The sequence below is a fragment of the Thunnus maccoyii genome, chromosome 6, assembly GCF_910596095.1.
Source record: "Thunnus maccoyii chromosome 6, fThuMac1.1, whole genome shotgun sequence".
Taxonomy (NCBI): domain Eukaryota; kingdom Metazoa; phylum Chordata; class Actinopteri; order Scombriformes; family Scombridae; genus Thunnus; species Thunnus maccoyii.
In genome coordinates, this window is record NC_056538.1 from 17,712,568 (window position 1) to 17,736,075 (window position 23,508).

A 23,508-nucleotide genomic window follows, 5' to 3' on the forward strand; every position below is an offset into this window, starting at 1 on the left:
CAGAAAGGTTTCCAATAGAACATGTATTATCCAGTGATTTCCATTTAACACTAAGACTTTTTTCTCACTACCTGTGGCATACAGTTTAATTCAGAAGGTACTCATTTCACTTCCATAAAATCACTTTTTACAAAAGAAATAAGCTAAATAAATAGAGAGTAGAACAACAGAACCAATGTATAATACTGTTATACTGCTACCAGAGCCCTGCGCTTTAGTAAACATAACCTGTACATCTAATCCCTGAACTCTATTCTTTAAGTATTAACAACCCTGCTTCTTTCATTAAAGAAGGAGCTTTGTTGAGCTTATTTTTTTTGTACCCTGGCAATAGAATTACATCACTCATTGAATCACTTTTTTATTGGTTTGACAAAAAAAACAACTATTAACTAGCACTAGGAAGATTTGGGAGAAGGGAATTTTTTGTGCCATTAAACTATAGCCAAATAGTGTTACCCTTACTTACATTCACATTTTTCCTCTGAATGACCAAAGTGGTGCATGCTGCTCACCTGACCTAGATCAACTTGCCTATTTATCCTCTATGTTGGGCCCTCCAAAGCCTTGGGGCCCTGTTCCGGAGCCTCTACAAGCACTAGTGGCATCTGACTGTGTAACTATGAGTGCAATAAACAGAGGAATCAGAGGATGAGAGTCAAGATTTGGGGTAAAATTACACCAGTGTAAGTGTGCATATGTGTGAGTGTGTTTGTGCATATATGTGTGTGGGAGGCAGAAGGAAAAACAACACAATATGAAGGCACAAATTACTATTTAAGGTAAATAGAATGTGATAAAATAGAAGAAAGATAAACATGGTTGGAGAGCAAGAGTGGCAGGCCAAGCCACAAGGAACAGTGGGGTGTATAAGGGAAGAACAGGGCAAACAGATCAGCAGACTTAAGCAAGCTGGATAAACTTGATCTATTTCCTTTTTCATTACAGTATTTAAGATATAATAACCTCACTTTGGGTTGCCCCAAACCCTTAGACAGGTGGAGACCTATATTGATCTTGCTGTCCATACAGAGCCACCTCTTAGGAGGGAGCCTGCGCATTAGGGATTGGCAGGACTTCCAAGTTGTAAAGGGAGCTTTTATGGGAGCTCAGGCCACCTTAGGCTTCCCTATACTGGTCTGGTCCACCAGAACAGCTGCTTGATCATTCCATATGAAGGAGATGACCAGAAATTATGTTTAATAAAATAAAAAAAACTTGGCAGTTAGAGTTAGCTTTAGGTAACTAAATCTATTAAGGTCAAGACAAGCAAATTGATTTGTTTAAGGTTAAGGAAATACTTAAGTCATGGTTATATAAGGGAAAACTAGCTTAAAATGGAACAATTTCACAGTATTTTCATAGTAGAAATCTTCTTGACATTATGGGATTTGAGCGCATTATGAGACATGAAAGCCATTGTCACACCAATCCATCACAGCATTTACTTTTAACTGGGTTGTTTCTATGATTTACTGCTACTTTTATGGTAGCAAGTACAGTTTTTCTCACCTTTTGAGCTCAAGTCACATTTTCCATTCTTTTCACAAACACCAGACTTCTTTTTATTTTATTTTTAACACAAAAACAAGTTTGCATGAGGAAATCTGACCTTTGTACCTCACATTCAAAATGGTAGTATAACTAAAGCACAGTGCTTTTGGGCCAGGCTTGCAGATTTTTCTAATGAATTTCTTTTCCAAGTATGCAATTCAGCCAATAGTTACAGGCACTGCTGTTTCAACAGACATTAGTCCTGTTCACTAGCGGTGGCAGTGAAAGAAAAGGCTTAAGAGTGAACATTTCCTCAAGAAACAGATGCACTATTCAACAGTAGAGGCCTTTTCCTGACATTGGCACATTGTTGCAGTTGTCCCACATTCATATAGCTATAAGCTGGCCTGTTAATTTCTGGATGTGGTTCTTGGCATGAAGATATGGATGCTTAATGGGGCAAAACCACTGCGTCATGTCTGTGATATGTTCACTGAACATGCTCAGGAAGGGTTTGGCATTATTGTTCTGTATGAGAGCTAATTAAGTAAGCACTGCCAGCTTGGTCAGAATGTAGGCACCAGGGAAACAAAAACATTCCTCCACATATTCTCTGTTACTCCAGTTCTCCTGAAGTGCCTCTTGTTATGCAGCAGCTGTGGTCGCCTGGGAGGGAATGACGAAAGGAAAATGTGAACTAAGATGTGCCCAGGATGTGCCAGTTCTTTTTTTTTTGGTTTTCATTTTGTAGTAGCTGATGTCTGTTGTTGCAGTTTTCTCCATACTCTTAAATGTTTATTGTCATGGTTTTTGAGCACCACCATTGACTGATGTAACAGGTGGCATCCATTACATTGTTAACTGTTTTATTGGTGCATTTGTGTGGCAGTGTGGCCAAGTGACTGAAAACTTACCGTAACCATCTTCAGTTACCAACAAACAATCTGTTTATGGTCTAAAATAAAGCAGCACAATATTGCTACAGAAAACATGAATGTATTAGGGTCCATGTAAAATGTCACAGTGACATTATTATAGCTGATCTTTCCACAATTAGAATAAGGAGCAACTGAATGCTGAGAGAAACAAGCTCTATACATCTTACAATTATGCAAAATTTGTGAATGAAATGTGCATTTAATTGCAGGATTCTAAATATTTTTAACTTCATTTTAACAATATAGAATAAATGTATCTTTAACAATCAAGAATCTGTTGACATGTTATGTGTAAAAAATGTCTTGAGGTTTACCAGGTTTATTATCAGATTTAGCCTGCATTAATATCTGTATTTTGCCCTCTTTTTCCATTTGTGGTTTTCTATGATCACTTTTCATTACGGACACAGGTGACATGCTAAAATAACTTGAAACACAAAAATTATCCGTTATGTTTCAAGAATTAAGTTTTACCAACTGTGCATTTTGACAAAGGAAAAAGCATAATTTGTCCCAATATTTCATTAAATTTTAATTAAATACAGCAGGGTCAGACTCTCTCAGGCGTCTCAGTGAGTCCAGGAATGTCAGCATAAGCTTCCTTTTTAAAAAGCATCACAGAGGCTTATCTTTTGGCCCCTTCTAGGTATTTTATTGGGAATGTGTTCATAGTTGCAGCAAGTCATGTTTTAGAAAACAGTCCACAACTTCATAGCACTCAAGAGGATGTTTTAAGTTCTAAAATCTGAATAAATCCACAAAAGAGCTTGGCTAGGTCTCCATCAGGATCACATTTCTTGATTTTGTTTTCAGCTGTAAACAACAGATAAAAACATCACGCTAACCTAGACGGGTGTGATTCAAGATGTGGCAGGCTCCATAAATTTAGATTACCCCATCAGTTGAGAAATGTGGTATTCTTTCAAAAGTAAAAAATATATATGGATTATTCTTTTGCTTTTCCTCTATTTTTCTGGTGGAGAGGAAAAAATGAGCACAAAACGTCCAACTAGAACAGCTAAAAATGAATGAATACTGACAGATAACTTATCTGAAAGCACATCAATGTAAAGAAGAAAAAAAGACAATGACTCTAAAAGCAAAGTTTTGTAAAACTATGGCAGTGAGTTAGATGAAGCAAAAGATGTGTCATTAAACAGTACCATTGCTAAATATGTTCTAGTAGCATCACGCTAACTTAAGTCATTTCCAAAATCATATCCAGGAATGCACATGGAGGGTTTTCAGTGAAGATGTGATTATTCTTGTCATCACTGTCTTTTTCCAGCTGGATGCTATTTCGGTCTGTGATTTTTGACAACTGGCAATAGTCCTGTTTGACATCACCCTGAGCCAATCAGAAGCCAGCTGAGAAGGCAACAAGAATGCAATATTAATGGACACCAGCTTTCGAATCTTCTATCAGTAGCTACATGGCTTGAACACAATTATCTGTACTTTTTGGTACAGCTTTAGTCTGTCCAGCACAGAACCTCTGCAGTGGTTGCTGCTGCTGTTCTTTTTATCTTATCAAAGTGGTGCTGGGTGGCCTGGAGCACTGCTGGACCTGAGCTTGTGTCTGGCTATTTTCATAGGTTGTGAGTATGCAAAGGGTCAGTGGGAAAGTAGTAGCATCCACTAAAGTATAGAATAATTATGATTTACTATGATTTCATAGTTTACAACAGAAGCAGCAACTGGCTCAATGTAAGCTAATGATCAAGCAAAGAAAGCTCTTTAGTCACTTTATCAATAACTACTGCTCAAACTGCAAACTGAAATTATGTACCTCAGTTAAAGAGGAAAGTGAAATCTTAAAAACAATCTGTGGCAATGTGGTATTCGGAAAGAGGAAGCCACTTTAGTTAATCGTCATGCATACTATTCATACTACTTCTCCTGTGGTTTATAGCAATCAAAACAATCTGAAATAATATTTTCTCTCCACTCTTTTGCTTTTCAAGTTGCATATAAATGAGGAGGCATAGTCTAAAGGGAGTGGGGTGAAACCTCAAATGGGGTACAAAGATGCCTCTTAGGGGGAGTTTAATAATAGATGTAAAATCAATCTATGAGAAATATGTCTCTCTCAGGGCTGCTCCTACAGTTACCCAACAGTCTGCACATGCCTTCCTACCTGAGCAGGTGCCAAACCGACAGGGCAGAGTGGCAGCTTCTTGCTGGAAGACTGCACCAACTTTATAGGTTCCAGTAATTACTGAGAAGAAATGACCACATGACCATAATGAGCACGAGAGACCGCATAAGGTCCTGTCACATTTACAGAGGATCGTAAAGGATTGTGATATTGTATACAACACAGAAAATCTTGGAGGGCAGCTTTATGTGCTGATGGATCACTGTGAAAAAATCATGGACCACTGCAGCATGTCCAGTGATACAATGGAACAACTTAATCACAAGGGAGTAACCCCACTAACATATTTATTTGCAGGAGTATGACACACTGTTTATATTACCACTCCATCACAGCTTGTATGATCAGGTGTAAAAGATGTATTGGTTCATCTACTAATTTGCCATAAAACATATGTGTAATTGCTGTTGGTGTGAGTCATCCATTGGAGGCATTAAAGGAGGCATTCTCAGAAAACATCATGCAGTGTTTCCCCTATATTCATTCACCGCCACTGCAATATTATGAGCGCCGCTGCTAAAATTTCAGACGATCATTAATGATTTTCTCTCGCACACTGTGCAACACCCTACGTTATTGTGGATTTTTTAGTCATCCTCACTCTCTTCGTTCTTCAAAGGATATCTACGTGTTTTTGCAAGAGTAGCGTTGCTCTGTTAAGGAATAAAGCAGTGCGTGTGTAGTTGCGCGAGTGCAGAGGGCGAGCGGCAGAAACATGACGTGAACGCGAGCGGAGCAGAGGAAAAGTTTAGCAGTAAGTTATCAATCTGGCAGTAAATGTACAGTACAGGCTGTGTGTCAGTTAATAAATGCTGCAATTCCTCAAGAAAATACTCATCTATGGAAGGGGGTTAGCCCCGAAGTTAGCAACAACGCGTTAGCTTAACTTGACCAGGCTCAGTTAAGGTGGACCAGCAATTCTCATTTTAGTGTCAATCTCAGCCGTTCTTTAACAGAGAATGGAGAAGTGTGTAGCTGATGAGTCTCTGTCATATGCCCCCACATATGACAACCCCCCCCCCCCCCCCCCGCTCCAAAGCAGTCAACCTAGGGGAAACACTGTCATGGCAAATGATAACCAGGCAATTTTCAATAAAATGATGATCTTCTTGACCTATATTACTTAGAGATTAGGATAGACAAAAAAACCCCCTCACGTTGAACATCTTGCTCAAAAACTAAATATCATCACTCATCACTGTGAGTTGTATGAAAAGGTCAGATGGTTATCGCTAACATCTGTGCCTTTATTTATAAAGCCTTGCTATCTAAGTTGCCAAGATATTTAACATCCTTAGTTGAGAGCAGAGCTGATAACCATGACACCAGATCACAGAGGTGGTTGGCTTTACAAGTTCCCCATACAAACTCTGAACTGTGGAGGACTGGTTTCTATGTACCTTACTACTGGAATGATATGCAATACAGTTTGAAGTTAAGAGAGTCATTCCTCTGAGAAACTTTAGTTTTACTAGCTCTTGATCTTGATATAAATGAGATTTCCTGAGTAAACTATTAACTATAACTATCTTTCAATTAACTTAAAAAAAAGCTTATAAGCCTATTTTTCATGTTAACCCACATCTGTAAACCACAACATGGTCATTATAATGTATAATGTGAATAATTTGTATAATATAATAATAATGTATATACTTTACTCAGGGCTCCAGAATAACTTTTTTCTCCACTATCCCAAAATACAATTTCAACCGTCCCAAAGTGAATGTCAACTGTCCCAAAATCAAAGTGTTGTTTCTTTACTTGCATGACAGAGTTTGCCTGGGGCTCCCAAATCACCAAATCCGCCCCTGTTGATGTATGAGTGTTTTTTACAACGATTTACTTTAAAGATTAGAGATGCTGCCTTCAGTAATTGTAAACGTTTCCATGGTGAACTGTGGCTTTCCAATACAGTTTCATTTATGTAGCCTATGTATGCGGCCTGCTGCGGTCCTGTTTCTGCTCCTGATAACCCAAGCAGTCTGGAAAGATTGCAGCATACTGAGTGCACCAGTTTCTCTTCAATCTCTCTATAATTGTAGAAATAAGTCTGTATACTTCTTAGTATTCCCTGTTGTTAGTTTGCTGTCTGCTACAGAGCAGCAGTGGACCACAGCTCCGCAGCTCTGCTCTCTGCTATCTTCACATTTTAGAGAATGTAATTAATATTTTCCTCATTAATGATGTATTGTTTCACCACCCGCGACCCATCCGCTATTAATCAGAATGTAATTTTTTATGACCCAACCTGCCTGATCCACGGATTAACTGCAATCAGCGCAATGGCGCGCATCACTACTGTTCACATACAAGCTATGTTTGACAAGTGTTTAAGGCTTAGATTATAAAAAAACACAATAATATATTGAAATTGTCTAAATATATGCTTAGCTAATACACTCACACACAACCAGGGTTGCGCTGTGTTTTGCGTAACCAGCACAACATATTTGCAAGGTCCTGTCAGCAAGCCGTTTATGACTGAGGGGATAGATGGACCAGTACTGTGGGAACATCTCAGGTCTCCTGCTGAGTAGCCAGCTACACTCTGATGTAGTCAGCTCTCAGTTCAGTTTGTCATTTGTAAGTGATACTTTAAAATAAATAAATAAATAAAGCCCTGACTTTACTTTACTTTAAGTTTTTATCTTTAAAGTTGTTAAGTTAACAGATATATGTAGACCAATACTCTGTTCAAACTAAGAGGTGTTGCCTCTTTTTGTTTCTACATGTTGCCCCTGGTGATCATAAAACTTTTCACCTTTATTAATAATGTGGATCCTTAGGTGACAGTTTCCTGGGAACCTTGTGTGATATTCATGTTGCCTTGAACAGTGCCATATTTTGAAATAAGAACGTAGGTATTTTGTGTCGACTTAATATCTACCAGAGGGTCAGTAAATCACTTAATAGCTTGTCTCAGAGTCACTGGTGGAACGCAACTGACTCATTTCCTGGCAAGGTCTCTCTCAACAAATACTGTCTGACAGGCATATTATGGATAAAATAAAATCTTGTCTGGCATGTTGTGAAATAAAACTTAAAGAAAATTAATGACTCTCTCACCTTATGTAGTAAAAGAATGCAACTGACTATTCGGGAAAACATTTAACTATCAAGGTATCAACAATCTAAAACCAAAAGAGAATGTGTATTTTGTACAGTGAAGCATGATTACAGGCAATATAAAGATGAGCTTGGTACAGACTACAAATTAAACACACTCCTCTCAAATTTAATTCAATATACTGTATAATCAATGAACATTGACTTTTGTGGAAATCTTTTTCTCTGCCCACTTATTTCTTCTCAGGGCCACAGGAGACATATATCACGAGTCCACCATAGCGGTAACATATAGATAGACACACAACAATACCCCTGGGTAATTACAAATCTCTAGTCCACCTGATATGATTTATATCTTTAGACTATGGCAGGAAACCAGAACACCTGGAACTTAACTACTTTACAAGCTATGTTGAAACTTTACGTCTATGTTTCAAGAACAACCTAGCTAAGAAACCAAAGACAAAATGGCAAATGACCAAAAAACTCATAAATGGACTAAATATGCAACGATGAATGAGCCATGTAAGTTAATGAGTAAATATCCTTGTGTATATATCCCAGAAACTTTCGCAGGCTTTTGTAATTCCTGGTCAAAATCAAAAACACAGTATACTATGATGGTATTATCCTTTAATATTATGTAGTGCACAGAAAACCCTCCAGAAGGCTACAGTATGTGTCTGAGGCAAGAGCAAGTAATTCAACAGCACCTCAAAGCTTTCAGTGAACGGGTTCACAAAAGACTCTAATCATGGGTCACTGTCTTTTGTTATAGCCCACTTTGTCAGACTCATTGACATAATTCTTTTGGCGTGCACTGCTGCTCCTGCCATGCTTTCTCCCATACTCACGATGTTATCACTAGTGCAGTTCAACTGCTTTTCGTCTGTTCTAATCAGTGCCCTCAGCCTCTGCGGTTTGATCTGTCAAGACCGCTCAGCACTGAGAGGCAGTAGAAGCTGGAGTTTGAGTGAAGGATTGTTGGCAGACAGATGATTGCACATGGTGCATGATCAGTGCAAACCCTTACAATACAGCGTGTTGGCTCCACTGCTAGAATTTACAGCAAAGGAAAAATACAAGCTGTCAACATAAGCTGCCTAGTTTTGTTGCTAATATGATTATAAGAAATCCATTAAAATGCTATAGATGTTAATCAAAAATGCACAGTTCCTTGAGTTTCATGATATGCTATGTGCATGTGGTGTAAAATGCAATAAATACTAATTACTCATGTGGTGGGATACTAAAGTGGCCTGAAAATATAAAACACAAATGGAAATTCCAAGTCACTCTACATCATGTCTGCCCAAGGGTGACTACTTTGAACTCATTAACCACAAAGTGAGGCACGCTTAAGCTGGCTATTATTACATCAAAGATAGGATATCAAATATAAATGTAATATGAAATCAAAGCTCAATAACACCTTCTTTCAAAATCAAAACATCCATCTGTCAAGATTTTGTGTCATTGCCTCATAAATCGTCAAATTAGAATGACTGGTCTTGTCAAGAGTTTTGACAGGGAGGACAAACTGCGTAAGTGAAAGAAAGGAGTCAGGGCCAAGCATAGACTTTTTCCACAAATATTGCCAGGAAAGTAACACAAAAATGCCTGTGGTTCAAATGTAGCATGGTACATACCTAGGGACCTTTTGTTAGATCAAACTGCTGGCATGGAGGTGAAAGATTTGATGATACTTGGCAACCCTGAGAGCTCCTGATTCATCATGTATCTAGTTACATCTGTAAGAATACTACAGTGTTTCTTGTATGTGTGTGTGGTTTTGAGGGAGGATGCATCCATTACTTAAGGTGAGGAAAATTGATTTTTCAATGCATGTATAGTTACTGAATAGAACTAAAAATGTGTTCTTTGGATGTCACAAAGCTAACCATCCAAACACATGGTTAGCAAGATAGCATGTAAAAAGGTGTAAATACAATCAATGGCTTATTCAGCTTTGGTGATTCAGTGTGTGACACTGGACGGAAAAGGAGGCAATCTTATCTTATCTTGGAGGTTGTAGCTGTGGTGCTGTTAAACTGTGTTCGATAATTCTGAGAGGTGTTTCTAATATTTAGTCTATGCTAATTCATATAAATAAGACTGACAATTTAAACGTGACTGGTGAATTGATTAAAAAGCCTGGTCTGAATCTGAACAACCTGCAATCAGTGACAAAGGGAACGATGAGAACTAAAGTAAACTGTAAACCCGGTGTAGCAGAGACACTTTTTGCACCAGTTTCATGACACAAAATGGTGCCAGCATCTCCCAAACATGTGAATGCTGAAACATGTTGCCTGTAGGTCTAACGTGAGTGTTCATTTAGCATATCAAGTATCTATTATCTAACAGACTGCACTACTCACCTATGTACCTTTACTGCAGGATTTGTTCCTTGAAACATTCCCGTGCTTAAAGGCTTCTCCATCTATGTCTAAATCAGTCACATGCAGAGTATAGCGGTGACTGTATGCCACTGGCCCTAACTGGACAATGCAAAGTCCCTATGGTCATTTTTCATTGTCATTGAAAAGCTTTGCAACTTCACCAACAACTCCTTAAATGGCCATGCAGCATTTGTGCAAACACAGCAAGCCATGAGGTCAGCGGATTCTTAAGCTACAGAGACTTTTAGACACCTGGTGGAGCTGCAGGGAAAGAGCCATAAAAACTCATTAAGGTCTACCCTTGTAATGTGCAACTCCTGGAGAATCTGACCAAGCATGAGCTACCTGAACTGGCTGCAGCCCAAGCAAAAATGTAGCGCCTCAACTTTTGATTCATTCTTTGTTTTGAAATCACAACACCTGTGATCATAGAAACTGCAGTTGCTTAGAATATCCTCCAACAGCAAGATCTGGATTTGGGAGCTGCTTAAGCTGATGTTCATGGCACCCTGAACAGATTGAATTAGGGATCAAAATTACATTTAAAAAGATATACCACCATGCCAACATTCAAGCAGAGACAGTGGACTGATATGTCTGAAGTCATTTCTGGCAGACAAGACATGAATTCAGGGACTGAATGATTTCAGGAGATGATGTTAAGGAAAAAAGGAACACAGAACAATTCAGTCTTGTTTTACTATACTGCCTGAATGAGCTGTCAAACTGGAAGGAATTCCCAAGCGAAATTTAAATTTTAACTGTGAAAGCAGTCTATGCAAACTGTTAGATTATAAGTAGATACAGAGACTACTTGTGCACTCAAGGAAAGATTCTTACCACTTTAAAGTTGATGTCTCATAGAATGAACTGTGACAGAAAAAAAACAGTGAACAAGTGATGTAGCCTTGGTTGAATAAAAAGCCCAGTCAACCATAATGCAGTAACATGCAATAACACTGGCTCCTTCATATGTTCTATCAGGGCATTAAATAGAGTCCAGAACTCAAGAGAAAACATAATAGGAAACAGCTTATATTATTAAAATACTAAGATGGCTGTCTCGTCTGCAACAGTTGAGTGGCTGGCCACATTAAAATGTAAGTTGGGTATAAGGCCTCAGCAGGGAGTTGTTTGGCCCAGTGCTTGGACCGAAAATCTTTAATTTACAATCAGACTGTTTTATATGTTTAAATATCATTGTGACATCAACAGTTACATGCTGAACAGGGACAAAGTGTAACTAGAGAACCGATAAATGTGATGACTTTTGAGTACTTCCAACTTTTCACATTAACTACTGTGTGGCAGTAAATGTAAATACTGTTAGAAAAAGGTACATAAATGTAATGCAGTAACTCAACATGAGTTGCAGCCAGAAGACATGAAGACCAGAAATAGTGGATGACCCATATTTGCCAAAACTTTGTCAAGGACAAACACAAGCTCACTAAGAATTGAAGGCAGTGCTGACATACTGCTAACTTGGAACATGAAACGGCCATGAAGGTGATGTATTTTGTTTTCATTGTGATGCTTTCTTAGCAACGACTAGACTTTTGACTTAAAAGGAAACCTAGTTTTGGCAAATCAAATCATTTGGACTGCAGCATGTTTTTTTGAATTGAGATTAGTTATCTGCATGCAGATGTCTGTGTGTGTTAACAGCTCATTTGCAATGGACTGATGTGGTATGGTACTTAAAAGAGTTTTTTGATCTTTGTTCCAAGATGAATCTCCAGCAGCTCAGACAACTGTAACAAAACAAATCAAGGAAGTCACTTAAATAATGATAATGACTCAGGCCATAATTATTCAAATACTATGAGGAGAGTAACTTCCTGCCACAGTCATATAGTAACTCGCTAAGTATTTATTGAGGTTGTGAGGTGCACTAGTGAACAGGGGACGAGGGACAAAGTTGCCATCATTTCTTTAAGTAGAATTTTACAACACAAATGAAAAGATTATATACATTTAATAACTTACAGTGAGGACAGTGTTTAAGTTACACTTGTCTGTGGCTCTATGTCAAAGCAATTAACTTGTATACAACTTATCTACTTTCAAAGTTCCAAAAGATAAAAGCATCCTATAAGTATAAATCCTCATCCTAGCTACTGCCTGAGTAGAATCAGTGGTCAAAAAACTGTTCACAGAGAAATTAACTACTTAGATGCATTTTAGGATTGTTTGGGTATAAATTCTAACAAGCTTTATTGTCGCTGAATGAATGGCTAAAAATGAAAAGCAGCTGCCACCTGAGTTCTCCAATTCAATTTACTTTCTGGAATTTCCAAAGAGTTAGCAGTGACAGACCACCGCTCAGTTGGTAAAAAGAGATGCCTGATATTTTTACTGAAGAAAAAAAGTAAATTCCCGCAGACACTTATCACCTCTGCATTGATTTATTAAAAAGTGTCAACGTTTCGGACACAGGGGCCTTTCTCTAAACATCTTGAGAAAGGACCATGTGACTGAAACGTTAACACGTTTTAATAAATCAATGCAGAGGTGACAAGTGTTTGCGGGAATTGACTTTTTTTCTTTGGAATCGGATCTTTGGGGAAATTGATTCCCTGCACCACAGGAGAGACTAATTAAGTGGTGTACGTGTTGCCTTCTACTCTGATATTTTTACTGCCCTAATACACTGCTGGAGTCATAGTCATAATATACGTATACAAGTGTTGATTTTGTGTTCTATATCAATCTATTTTAATTCTAAAGGACTATCACATGAAACCAATTTGCTTCACTATATGAATGAGAATGGAAGCGCTAAGTGGCAGGCTTCAAGTAATTTCACATGACCTCTGGTTTAGGACTTAATTAATCACTCTCAACAGAATTAAGCAGTCCTGGGAAAGCTACACACAGTTTAAAAAAAAAAAAACGTGATAAGCATTTAGCTGTGCTGTAGTGTATCCTGTCTGTCACCACGCTGGCAAAGTAGCTTACCTTTGGAATTTATAAAATCACACTAACAAAGACACATGGTGACTGTAGGCTCAAAGAGATCAATCTTCAATAGAAAAGTTGCCAAACATCTCAAACAGCATTCAAAGAAGAGGTGCAATATTTTACTATTTGAGGGTGTTCATATCGATAAAGGCGATATACATCAGCATCACTTTTTCATATGATTTCAACTCCCTCCCCAGCACTGAGTGAACAGACAAACCAACAGGAATTAAACTTTCTTAAGACCAGATATGAGAACGCTTCCAAAACAAGCAAGACGTGAGGATGGCTGCTGTACAGCCCTGGAAAGCATCTCTAAAGTAAGCAGGTGTCTACTGATATCTATGAGTCATAGACTTCAGCCGGTCATTAATTTCTGAAGATTTGCAGCCAAATATTAAATATTAGGATAAAAGGGGTAGTTTCTACATGGATGATCTGATGTGGATGAAAACACTGACAGTAAGCACCTTAATCTCATTATCACTTTAATTTGAGGCCATTTCAAAACAACAGAAAAAGCGTCACTGAATACTTTGTGACTGACTGTAAGTGTATAGTCTTAGAGCATTCAAGCCATTGAGTTAATTTATTCATTTTGGCATTGATAGTGGGTTTACTGTACTGCATTTCTGATAAACACATTTTTGATGTATTCGATCATCATTTCAGTTCAGAGGTCTTCAAATTTGCTGTTAGTCATCGCTACAGAGTAAATGTGTGTTGTGTTAACATCGACAGTCTGATGCCTGACTCTGGAGGTCCCTGGCTAGTGCAGCTATAATCTGTCAAAGTCCTGTCACCACAATGAACAAGGTGGGAAACAACAGTACAAGTGGAAAGCCTAAGGTCTAATTTTTGCCACCTGTTTTCTGTCTTTACATGATCACATGGAAACCTCTTAGCGTCTGTTCATGCCTCAGTTCTTAGGTCACCATTAACATCAGACACCAGGTACAGTACTGGCAAAGGCAAGTGGCCCAAAACACATAAACTACTGTTATTTTTGAAATGTCTAAGACGATGTAAAGGAAATTACTCTACTAAAATACATTTATGGATTAAATATGCTTTTGGCATAAACAGTTCAGTTCAGTTATATCTCATTGGTAATTATATGGATCAGACAACTGAAAACTGTGTGTGCTTAATACTGTATGTTATGTTCATGTACCATATTTGAATACCAACACTGCAGAAAAAATCTGAACCTGAAGTTAATTATTTAATATCTCTACAATGTTACCTCCTCTATATATTCTCAACCTTGTCTAGCACATTGTCTTTGTGAATCCTTTGCATAGCACTGTGCATTTGCATATTTGCACTCAAGCATGTACAAAATTTCATTGTATGGTTTACTTTACAACTATGACATGCAATATGTACATTTTACTTGTTTATATCCTGTAAAATTGCACAGCTCTTTTATTGGCCTGGTGTGTAGTAATACTTATATTGCATTCATATTTTTTTTAAAAAATGTATCTGAATTTCTTTTTCTAATTGATATTTTTACTCTTATTCTAATCATAATACTTCATTGTATACTAGTCTTTTTAGCACTTTATGCCACCCTGCATTTCACCACACATATTATATGAGGATGTAATAACCTTTGAATCTCTGAATCACACAGTTCCATGTAATGCTAAAACAGTCCAGACTACTCTCAAGTCTACGCATGTGAAATGGTTGATAGTTGAATATGTAGGAAATGTGCACTTTAGATTCAGTACTTAGTACTACTCCAAATAGTATTTTAATGATCTTTCAAGTTTAATGGATTTGACTCAACCACTGGCTAAGTAGATTGTAATGAACTCCTTTGTACTATTCTTTTTATAACTACACAGTCACCACAGTGCTAAATTTAATCAAGATGAAACACTTCTGAACATCTGACTGAATAAAATTTATCATCATATCATACTACAGATTATCACCTGAGTATATGTTGTGTGCTCAAGGTATCACACTGAGGGTAATAGCAATTTTGAAGTACAACTGCCCATATACTTTGCCTCACAGGTTTAGATGATAATACTCCAGCACTAGATTATATTGTTGTATATTTCAGTGCATGCATATAACATGTTACTCGCTATGTAATATTTTAGGTGCCAATAATAACTCATGTTAAATTTCATGGCAACCAGGCAACCTGCATCTTCCAGGAATAACATTAAGGCAGCTGATGAACTAGAATAGAGAGCCAGAAAAATGAGATCACATTCAAATCATATTCCCATGTTGTCACAAATGCACAATGGGACTCTACTAAATCTGGTCTTGTTTCTTTTTCTTGCCATAAACAACCACTGGTGTCACATTTTTCTAAGGTTGCTATCTCCTTGTTTTTATGTTTCCCTGACTAAAAGGCCTGAGAAAAATATAATTATACATAAGAGGTCACACAGTCCATACACATAAGGGGTCATACAGTCCATCAGCTACTAGTCTGCTTTTTCTGCTAAATAAATTCATGATCCTCCTGACAGTCTGTCGAGGATACCGGATGTTGGTTCAGCTGTGCAAGTGTTGTGGAGAGACTTGAGGATATTTTGCTATATGGTAAATGACCGGTGTACATTTCAATTACACAGATCAGCAGCAGCTTTCAATCAATTCAGAACTCCCAATGCATGACAAAGGTATTTGAACTCTTGTGCCTTGGGTTATTGATTCAAGAAACAATTAACCAGTCTGAACAAGTCAAAATTGTGTTTGTGTACTGCAAATGGGGACTGCCTCTTTCAATATTCGATAGACAAACCAGAATCCAAACACAAACTATAAACAAGGTGTCAGGTGAAGTGCCTACAGATTGATGCTGTCTGAGTTGGCAGAAAATAATGTACTACATGTAATCTAGAAAACATTAAACAGAAATCAATCTACAGTACGACACGCCATTCACTGACTATATTTCAACTACACTTTGACCACAACTCAACCGTGGAGAGGAGCTAATGTGGATTAAATACATGTAAAGCCATAAATAAAACAAATTACAAAGAAATCTAAATGTTTACAATGAATTCATCAGCTGAATAAAGCTTGGTTTGGTCGCTGGACAAAAGACAATGTGATGAAAATAAATACGAATAACAATACTTGATCTAACCTTAATGACACCCCATACACGCAAAAGAACATTAATCATGTTTATGACAAAACAGACAAACACGCTCATTTCAGAATGGATTTTCTAGTGCGCGCTATGGCACTGTTAACAATAAAATGATTCCCATCTGGGTAGCATCATAATTCAAAAGACTGAATCAATCATCTTTAATTTCAAGGTCATGTTGGCACAAAGTGTACCAAACCATTACATCTGTTTGAGTGTTTGGCCTTTCAGATGTTGAAATTGCACTGGAGACATTAAAGCTGGGTTGGAAGAGTCTAATGCCCAATACATGGTCAAAGAACATCCAGCAACGGTATCGCTAAAGAATGTTATGTGTTGACAAACCGGACAGCAACACTGTGCTCATGAGTTCTGTTGTGGAAAGACTTAATCTTACTTGGTAAGATTACAGATAGATAGTATTACAGCCCAACATGAATATACAGCCAAACCGCACATACCATATTAGCTGTTTTGATGACTGCTAAAGTGATAACAGAACGGTTTGACATACATTCCTTGCCTCGTGTAAGTTGTTGGACATGCAGGAGGAGTGAAGGATCAAATGGCTTTTTGCCTGACACAAAAAGTCTTCACAGTAACAGTTTTGTATATACATAAGTGTCTAGCCACAACATTTTGGAGGCACAGGTAAAGATATCAGTAAGTTAAAGATAACAGTGACTTAAGCAGATTACTTTAAATGAAGACATAGCTTGGCAGGTGCCACAATTCATTATGCTTTGGGAATATAAACAATCGACACAGACAAAACAGTGCTGCTAACTTTTTGGTACAGCACCCCAAATCTCTATTTTGGAAACAAAGTAAAAATTGAATAGGTGCAGCTTCCAGGACTTAGAGCTGAACTCATCATTTCCCCAGTGTTAGCCATAAAGAGCTTAAATCCCACATCACCGACCGTCTCCAAGTATTAGCTTTGCTGATTTATGGTGCAGGTCAAATGTGGAGCAATTTCACACATGCTGCAACTCATCATCAATATTTTAGCTTTCTCAGAATAGAGTTATTGTTAAAAATTACTAGAAAATAAAGGAAAATCCTTCCATCAATTTGAATTGAAAACTCAGTTAACTCAAAATATTACGAATATTAATAGAAGAGGTTAAAATCAGCTGGAAAAAAGATAAGAACAATGATAATGTCTTAGCATTGCTGTCGATGCACGCAAGGCATAATCTCTGGCTTTACAGCGACGATGTCTGTTCAAGACTTTGGCTTTTGGACATGTCATACACATCACATTTTATCGATTAGACTGTGGTAACAATGAGGTAAAATGTAAGCACAGACTAGAACTGTTCCAAACAATGTAGTCATTGGACATTGTTTTCCATTTCTCACAAACTCAATTCCAAGTTAATCAATGCATTTTATAAAGAAAGCCATATTATGTCATAAGGTTTGTCTTACCTGCTTAAAATCAGAGGCCATAATTTGACATATATCTATCAATGTAGACTGTTCTAAAAGAAAAGGAAAACACGCCTCATTGACTTTTCAGGGCATTTTTCCTTTCTGACGTTGTTGACTTTGAACATAAGCAGGAAATTACTCTCATATGGAGGCAATGTTTGCCACATTCTGTCAGAATATCTTTCCATGATATTGACAGAATCATCTCTTTTGGAGAAACTTCTCATAATCTTACTGGAACACCCTGTTAGTTTGGAGATGCGTGTATCTGCATAATAAACACTAACCACCATGAGAATATTATCGAACAAGCAAGAGTCAAAGAAAAATAAACCCTACAGGATTTCCCCTTAAAGTAAAACCATCTGTTGTTATCTTCTACAACGAGTAGACCCTCTGACAACATCATTATATCAATGCATTAGTGACATGTTTTGCACTCTTGTATCTTTGCCAAATATACTTAAATCGAGACAGATCTTCAACATCTTTTAAAAACAGCATTGTGTTAGGTATCAGAATGACCAAAAGTTGAAATAACAAAATATATTTGTGATACCCCTGTATTGTGTGAATCAAGTTTTGCTCTACCTCTGATGCAGCCAGGATACACATCTACCTTGTTTTTGTTAAGAATTCAACTTAACATACCAATATCCATATATTATATCCCATTATCCCTATACATCTCAATTTCATTCATGGAAACAGTGTTTCAAGATAATAAAATTCAGATGTGCAGTTTGGCTCCATGCTTTTGAACAGCCTGTGTGTGACCTAATAGAGCAAACCTTTGGCTGAGTGAAAGGTAACATGGTGTCTCATAAAATGGATAAATGTCGGTAGTACAATAAGGTCCTTAACTAATGTCAGTGCTTGAACTAACGCTGACATCAGGCATTTCATTAGTTACACATATGCTCATGAAAACTCATTAATGTATTAAACAATAAAAAAAATCCATAACCTTACCAACACTGTGCCATTTCTTATAAATGTAATTTATTTCAAAACTTTCCTTTCACTTTCCTTTCAACTGTGGTCAGGGACAGAGGAAGGTAAGAGCTTATGTACAGTGCATGAAATATTTTGATCATCTCGCAGTTGACATTTAACCCCCAGGTATATAACAATCAGTTAATGAGGACTAGTAATTTCCTTTTTTCCCTCAAATACCAATAGTATTCTTTGACTCTGGTGGGACAGTGGTAAAAGGCTGTACCAAATAACCGTGATTGATTAATTGAGCTCTCCTTGCTCCCTCTCTCAACATGTTTTCTGAACCACTACTGTAAACTATGCAATAAAAATTAAAATTCAAGAAATTCCACAAAAGTGTCAATAGCTCAAAAACAATATGCAGTATGTGTATATTGACACACATACAAGACATGTTCAGTTTATTACAGCTGTAACTCTAAAGGGCACATATCTATCTGATCCTGAGAAATGTGTATTCATAATACATGTATGTTTGGCCACTACAAAGAAACTAGCTTTACAATATCTAATGTAAAGTAGTAATTCTCCCTGCATTTACTGGCAGTCTTGTGCTAATTTCACACATTAAGATAATGCATAGCTGCATTTTCTGTGACATAGACCCAGTTTTAGACGGTATTGACTGGGGAATCAGTCACAGATACAGAGTGGGTTCTTTCTATACTAATCACTCAATGAGCTACCTGTTATTGTCATTTGTGGCCACATGTGGTACAAAACTGTGACCCTCTCTAGAGATGTTTACACAGCGCTATTACACAAATGGAATTCACCGCAGATCTCTCAAATATTTTGCAGCTGGAATATTACTCAAACATTAACCTCATTTGCAGTCCTTTGCTTACTTGTCTTGGGAGAAAATTGTAACAGTATTTAGAGCCTGGTCCAGTACTACCGTGATTTTTAAATATAATAATAAGACAATGTAATATTACCTTTGCTGTCAGCAAAAGTTTTTGAACAGTCTCTATTAACCACATGACACAGACATATTTTTCTTACGGTTGTTGGTGGCACAGTCTACATGCTTACATACCGTAATAGGCTGGTTGACCTTTACATTGCACCTGCCTTTAATAAAGTGTCTTTAAATGTTGCTTCACAAGATATGTGGACAAAAGCAACAACTGAAAGCTCAAAATAACAACAGAGACTGTTCTTCCAAGAAAAACGACACGATAGGTCTAAATGTCAGTTGCCCAAAAATGACCTATTGTTACGTTTGAGTGACAGATGCCATCTAGCGGCTGTAGTAAATATGACCTGGAGATGTGGCGCAGTTCAGATGACGCATACATATGTTGACAATTTTCCACATTTGGAGGAGGATGGATGGAAGGAGGCATTAATCCAGCAGTGTGGACACAGGAGATGGCTGCGCTGTTTGTTTAGAAACTGTAACTATGATCATCCCCTACCTATTGTGGCCATGATGACAAAGGTCGCCAAACGTGGTGTTGTCGCCCAACACGTTTTTTTAACGTGGTGTGGTTAACGTGGTCTAACTTTAACAAAGTGATAATTTTAACCCAAACGGTGATCTTTCCCTGAACCTAACCAAGTCATTTTTGTGCCTAAACTGAACCAGACCTTAACCATAGTGTTGTCACATCATTATTTTTAACAGTGATTTGTAACGGTTTTGGAAAGCACAGGCAAATTATGTTGTCCTGTCGATTACTGGCGATAGGTGCCCCAGATTGAAAAATACTCCAGTGTGTTCTTCTGTAGTGCACACGGTTAAACAACGTATTTGGTTGGACTGGACTTTGGTATCTGAAGGACTTGTTGATTGACATTGCCTTTTAGCTCTTCTTACAAGCTGTCATTTACAGCTAATAATACATTAGCATCTTTTATTAACCATTAAAACCTCACATTATGGTTGGCTGACATTACATTGAGTGTTAATATCTCCTGATGTAGTGCTCCTACTGTACCTATTTAAGTATCACTCTGCCTTTTTACCTTTTCATATCTGCAACCTAGCACCTATTAATACCTTGCAGCGAGGCTATACAAACTGACCAGCATGAGGATTTTATTTTCTACATAACAGTTCCATTTATGAGTTATTGCCAACTACACAAACATGAGGACTTTACAAGAGATGCAGCAGTGTCTGTTTTAGTGAACCTCTGTTCTTTGGAGAGTCCAAATAAATTTTCTCACAAGCCTCTCTGTATCAGAGTTGTCCCAAAAGCACGTCATAAACGTCAGTAGCATAGCAATAATACCCTTAGGAACAGCTCATCATTTAAAGAAAACTTATGTCACGGTTGTGAATGAACAGATCACAATAACACAGATGATGACATCACATTATGGTAGGTCCAGCAAAAAAAAACAGGAAACTTCAGTGTGTTCATTATTTAATGAAAAGATCATTTATTCTGCAAAAATAATTTTTACAAATGCAGCTGCTATACCTGTCTTGTGGAAACTCCTCATGTATGGTATGTCTCAGGGATCCAAACACATGTTTTGGAGGATGTATGCTGCCATTATAACAATAGCAATAGTGTCAATGTCTGTGTTCTACATAACTCTCAAACATCTCAAATTGCTACCATCATGCCATTCTGTGGTCCAATGTAGGCAACTACAGACAGGTGACAAATTTAAGGAAAAACCGGTACAGGTCTGAATGTTTGACCCCTACAGTGAGGGGATCTGGTGGCTCTGTCATGTTGTGGGGGGTATCTTGCTGGTATGGTTTGGGTCCACTTGTCCCCTTAGAGGGAAGGGTCACTGACATTGTCATCCTGGAAGAGACCACTCCCATCAGGATAGAAATGTTTCATCGTATGATAAAGGTGATCACTCAGGACAACTTTGTATTGATTTGCAGTGACCCTTCCCTCTAAGGGGACAAGTGGACCCAAACCATGCCAGCTAAATGCCCCCCAAAGCATAACAGAGCCACCAGATCCCCTCACTGTAGGGGTCAAGCATTCAGGCCTGTACCAGTTTTTCCTTTAATTTGTCACCCTTCTTTATGAATCTTCCAGTTATGTCAAAAATCATTTAGTGGAAAACTGTTTGGAAGACTTTTTATCCATGTACTCCCCCACACTGCCCTATTTTGTGGCATTAAAGTGCAGGGTGTGTGATGCTTCTGATGCTACACATTTTGTATAAAACACCAAAGGTCTATTCACAGGTATTCAGCCAGTAAGCGCCAAAGACTTCAAAAGATGCTGAGTAAGTTGAGGAAAGACTTCTGTGCAACTGACTATGACTCATAGTTTGGGAGAGATCTTTCTTCTTTGGTTCACCATGTACCACAGGAACATAAATATGTTTTTTTTCTTTTAAGGTAACTTTTGGAAGACCTCTAGGTGGATGTTCCTGATTTGTATCTGAAATACCAGGTTCAACAATGTCAGGTTGAGTACATGTCACTCCAAAATGTTAGTAAAATGTGCTGTAATCCTTGTTACCTTCATCTCTCACTTAGTCCCACTTCTCAGGATCACTGTGCTCATTGCTGGAAGCAGGCAGTTGGCATTTTGTAATGGAAAACAAATAAGGCCAGTTACAATTATCTAAACTATTTTCCAAATTTCATTATGCAGTGCATCTGCTTTTTATTGCAAAAATAATAACTCAAGCTTCTACTTGAATTGTTTTTTTTACATTTGATAAACTGTCTTTACTGTCTGTTCTTACAGACTGTGTATAAAAGGTACAATCCAAATTAAGTATTTACTAAAAACAACAATAATTAAACGATATGCATTACTTTACTGAAACACTATTGATAACCCTCCTAATAGGAAAGTTTATTGCTATTTTGCTTCTAGAAATCAATTACTTAATCAGCTAAGAAAAGCTTTGAGGTCAAATCTTTCCTTGTTGAAAATAAACAAGATAGCTATTTTCAAAATAGGATAACACTAAATCTTACCTTTTGCACCTTTTCTTCTCCTCAGTGTACTCTTCCATGAGCCAAATTTGCTCTGCTTTGGTTTCTGGTGCTTGTTAGCAGCCAAAAGAAAGGCACGTTGCCATTTTTTTCCTCTGTTTTCCATGTTTTTTCACTTCTGACTTTGATTGTTAACAAATGCAATGTCAGATCTATTTGGTGTAGGATGTATCATGGGATCTCTTACCTCCAATGTAACTGGCAAAGTCATTCATACAGTGAGCTCCCACCTCTGGCCATTACTGCTGCAGATCAACGCTGTACTGCTGTGAATTTTGGTGAGATAAAACAGACCATTATAGTCCCTCTGAATACAGATTTTTGACCTCTACCTTGACTTAACCTCATCTGCATCAGTGACTATAAATACCAAAGCCTGCCCAATAATGATAGAGCCTGAAATTTTTCCATTAATATTACTGTAAACTTTAAAATACTGTTGACTTTCACCTCTGCAATATCTGTTACAACCTTTTAGAAATACAAATAGGGTTGCAACGATTATTTTCATCATCGATTAATCTGACAATTATTTTATCGATTAACCGATTAGTTGTTTGGCCTATAAAATTTCACAGAATGGTGAAAGATGTCGATCGCTGTTTCCCAAAGCGAAAAACAATGGCCTCAAATGTCTTGTTTGTCCCGCACAACAGTCCTCAACCCAAAGATGTTCAGAAACCACAAAATATTCACTTTGAGAAGCTGAAATCAGAGAATTTAGACTTTCTTTTTCTTAGCAAATGACTCCAAACAATTAATCAATTATCAAAATAGTTGGCAGTTAATTTAACAGTTGACAACTAATCGATTGATCGACTAATCATTGCAGCTCTAAATACAATATCAAATAGAGTTCAAAAACATTATATACATTAATTGTTACCATAATTACTTACAATTTACAGAGCAGTACTCTCAACACTGTAGTTTACAGTATGGTGAATCGTTTCCAGTTAAGAAAGTGCTTAACATTTCTA

At 37.5% G+C, this 23,508-nt stretch overlaps 1 protein-coding gene across 5 annotated transcripts in view; it reads right to left on the reverse strand.

The window, feature by feature from the left end:
- Window positions 1-23,508, reverse strand: part of elna (elastin a) — a 91,051-nt gene that overhangs the window by 66,826 nt on the left and 717 nt on the right. For 4 of the 5 annotated variants that reach the window (XM_042413587.1, XM_042413586.1, XM_042413593.1 and 1 more), the window contains exon 3: window positions 22,716-22,794. In XM_042413587.1, the coding sequence (XP_042269521.1) occupies window positions 22,716-22,743 (28 nt within the window). In that variant the 5' untranslated portion in view covers window positions 22,744-22,794. The remainder of the gene's footprint in view (window positions 1-22,715; window positions 22,795-23,508) is intronic. The other variant, XM_042413588.1, reaches the window with a different exon arrangement.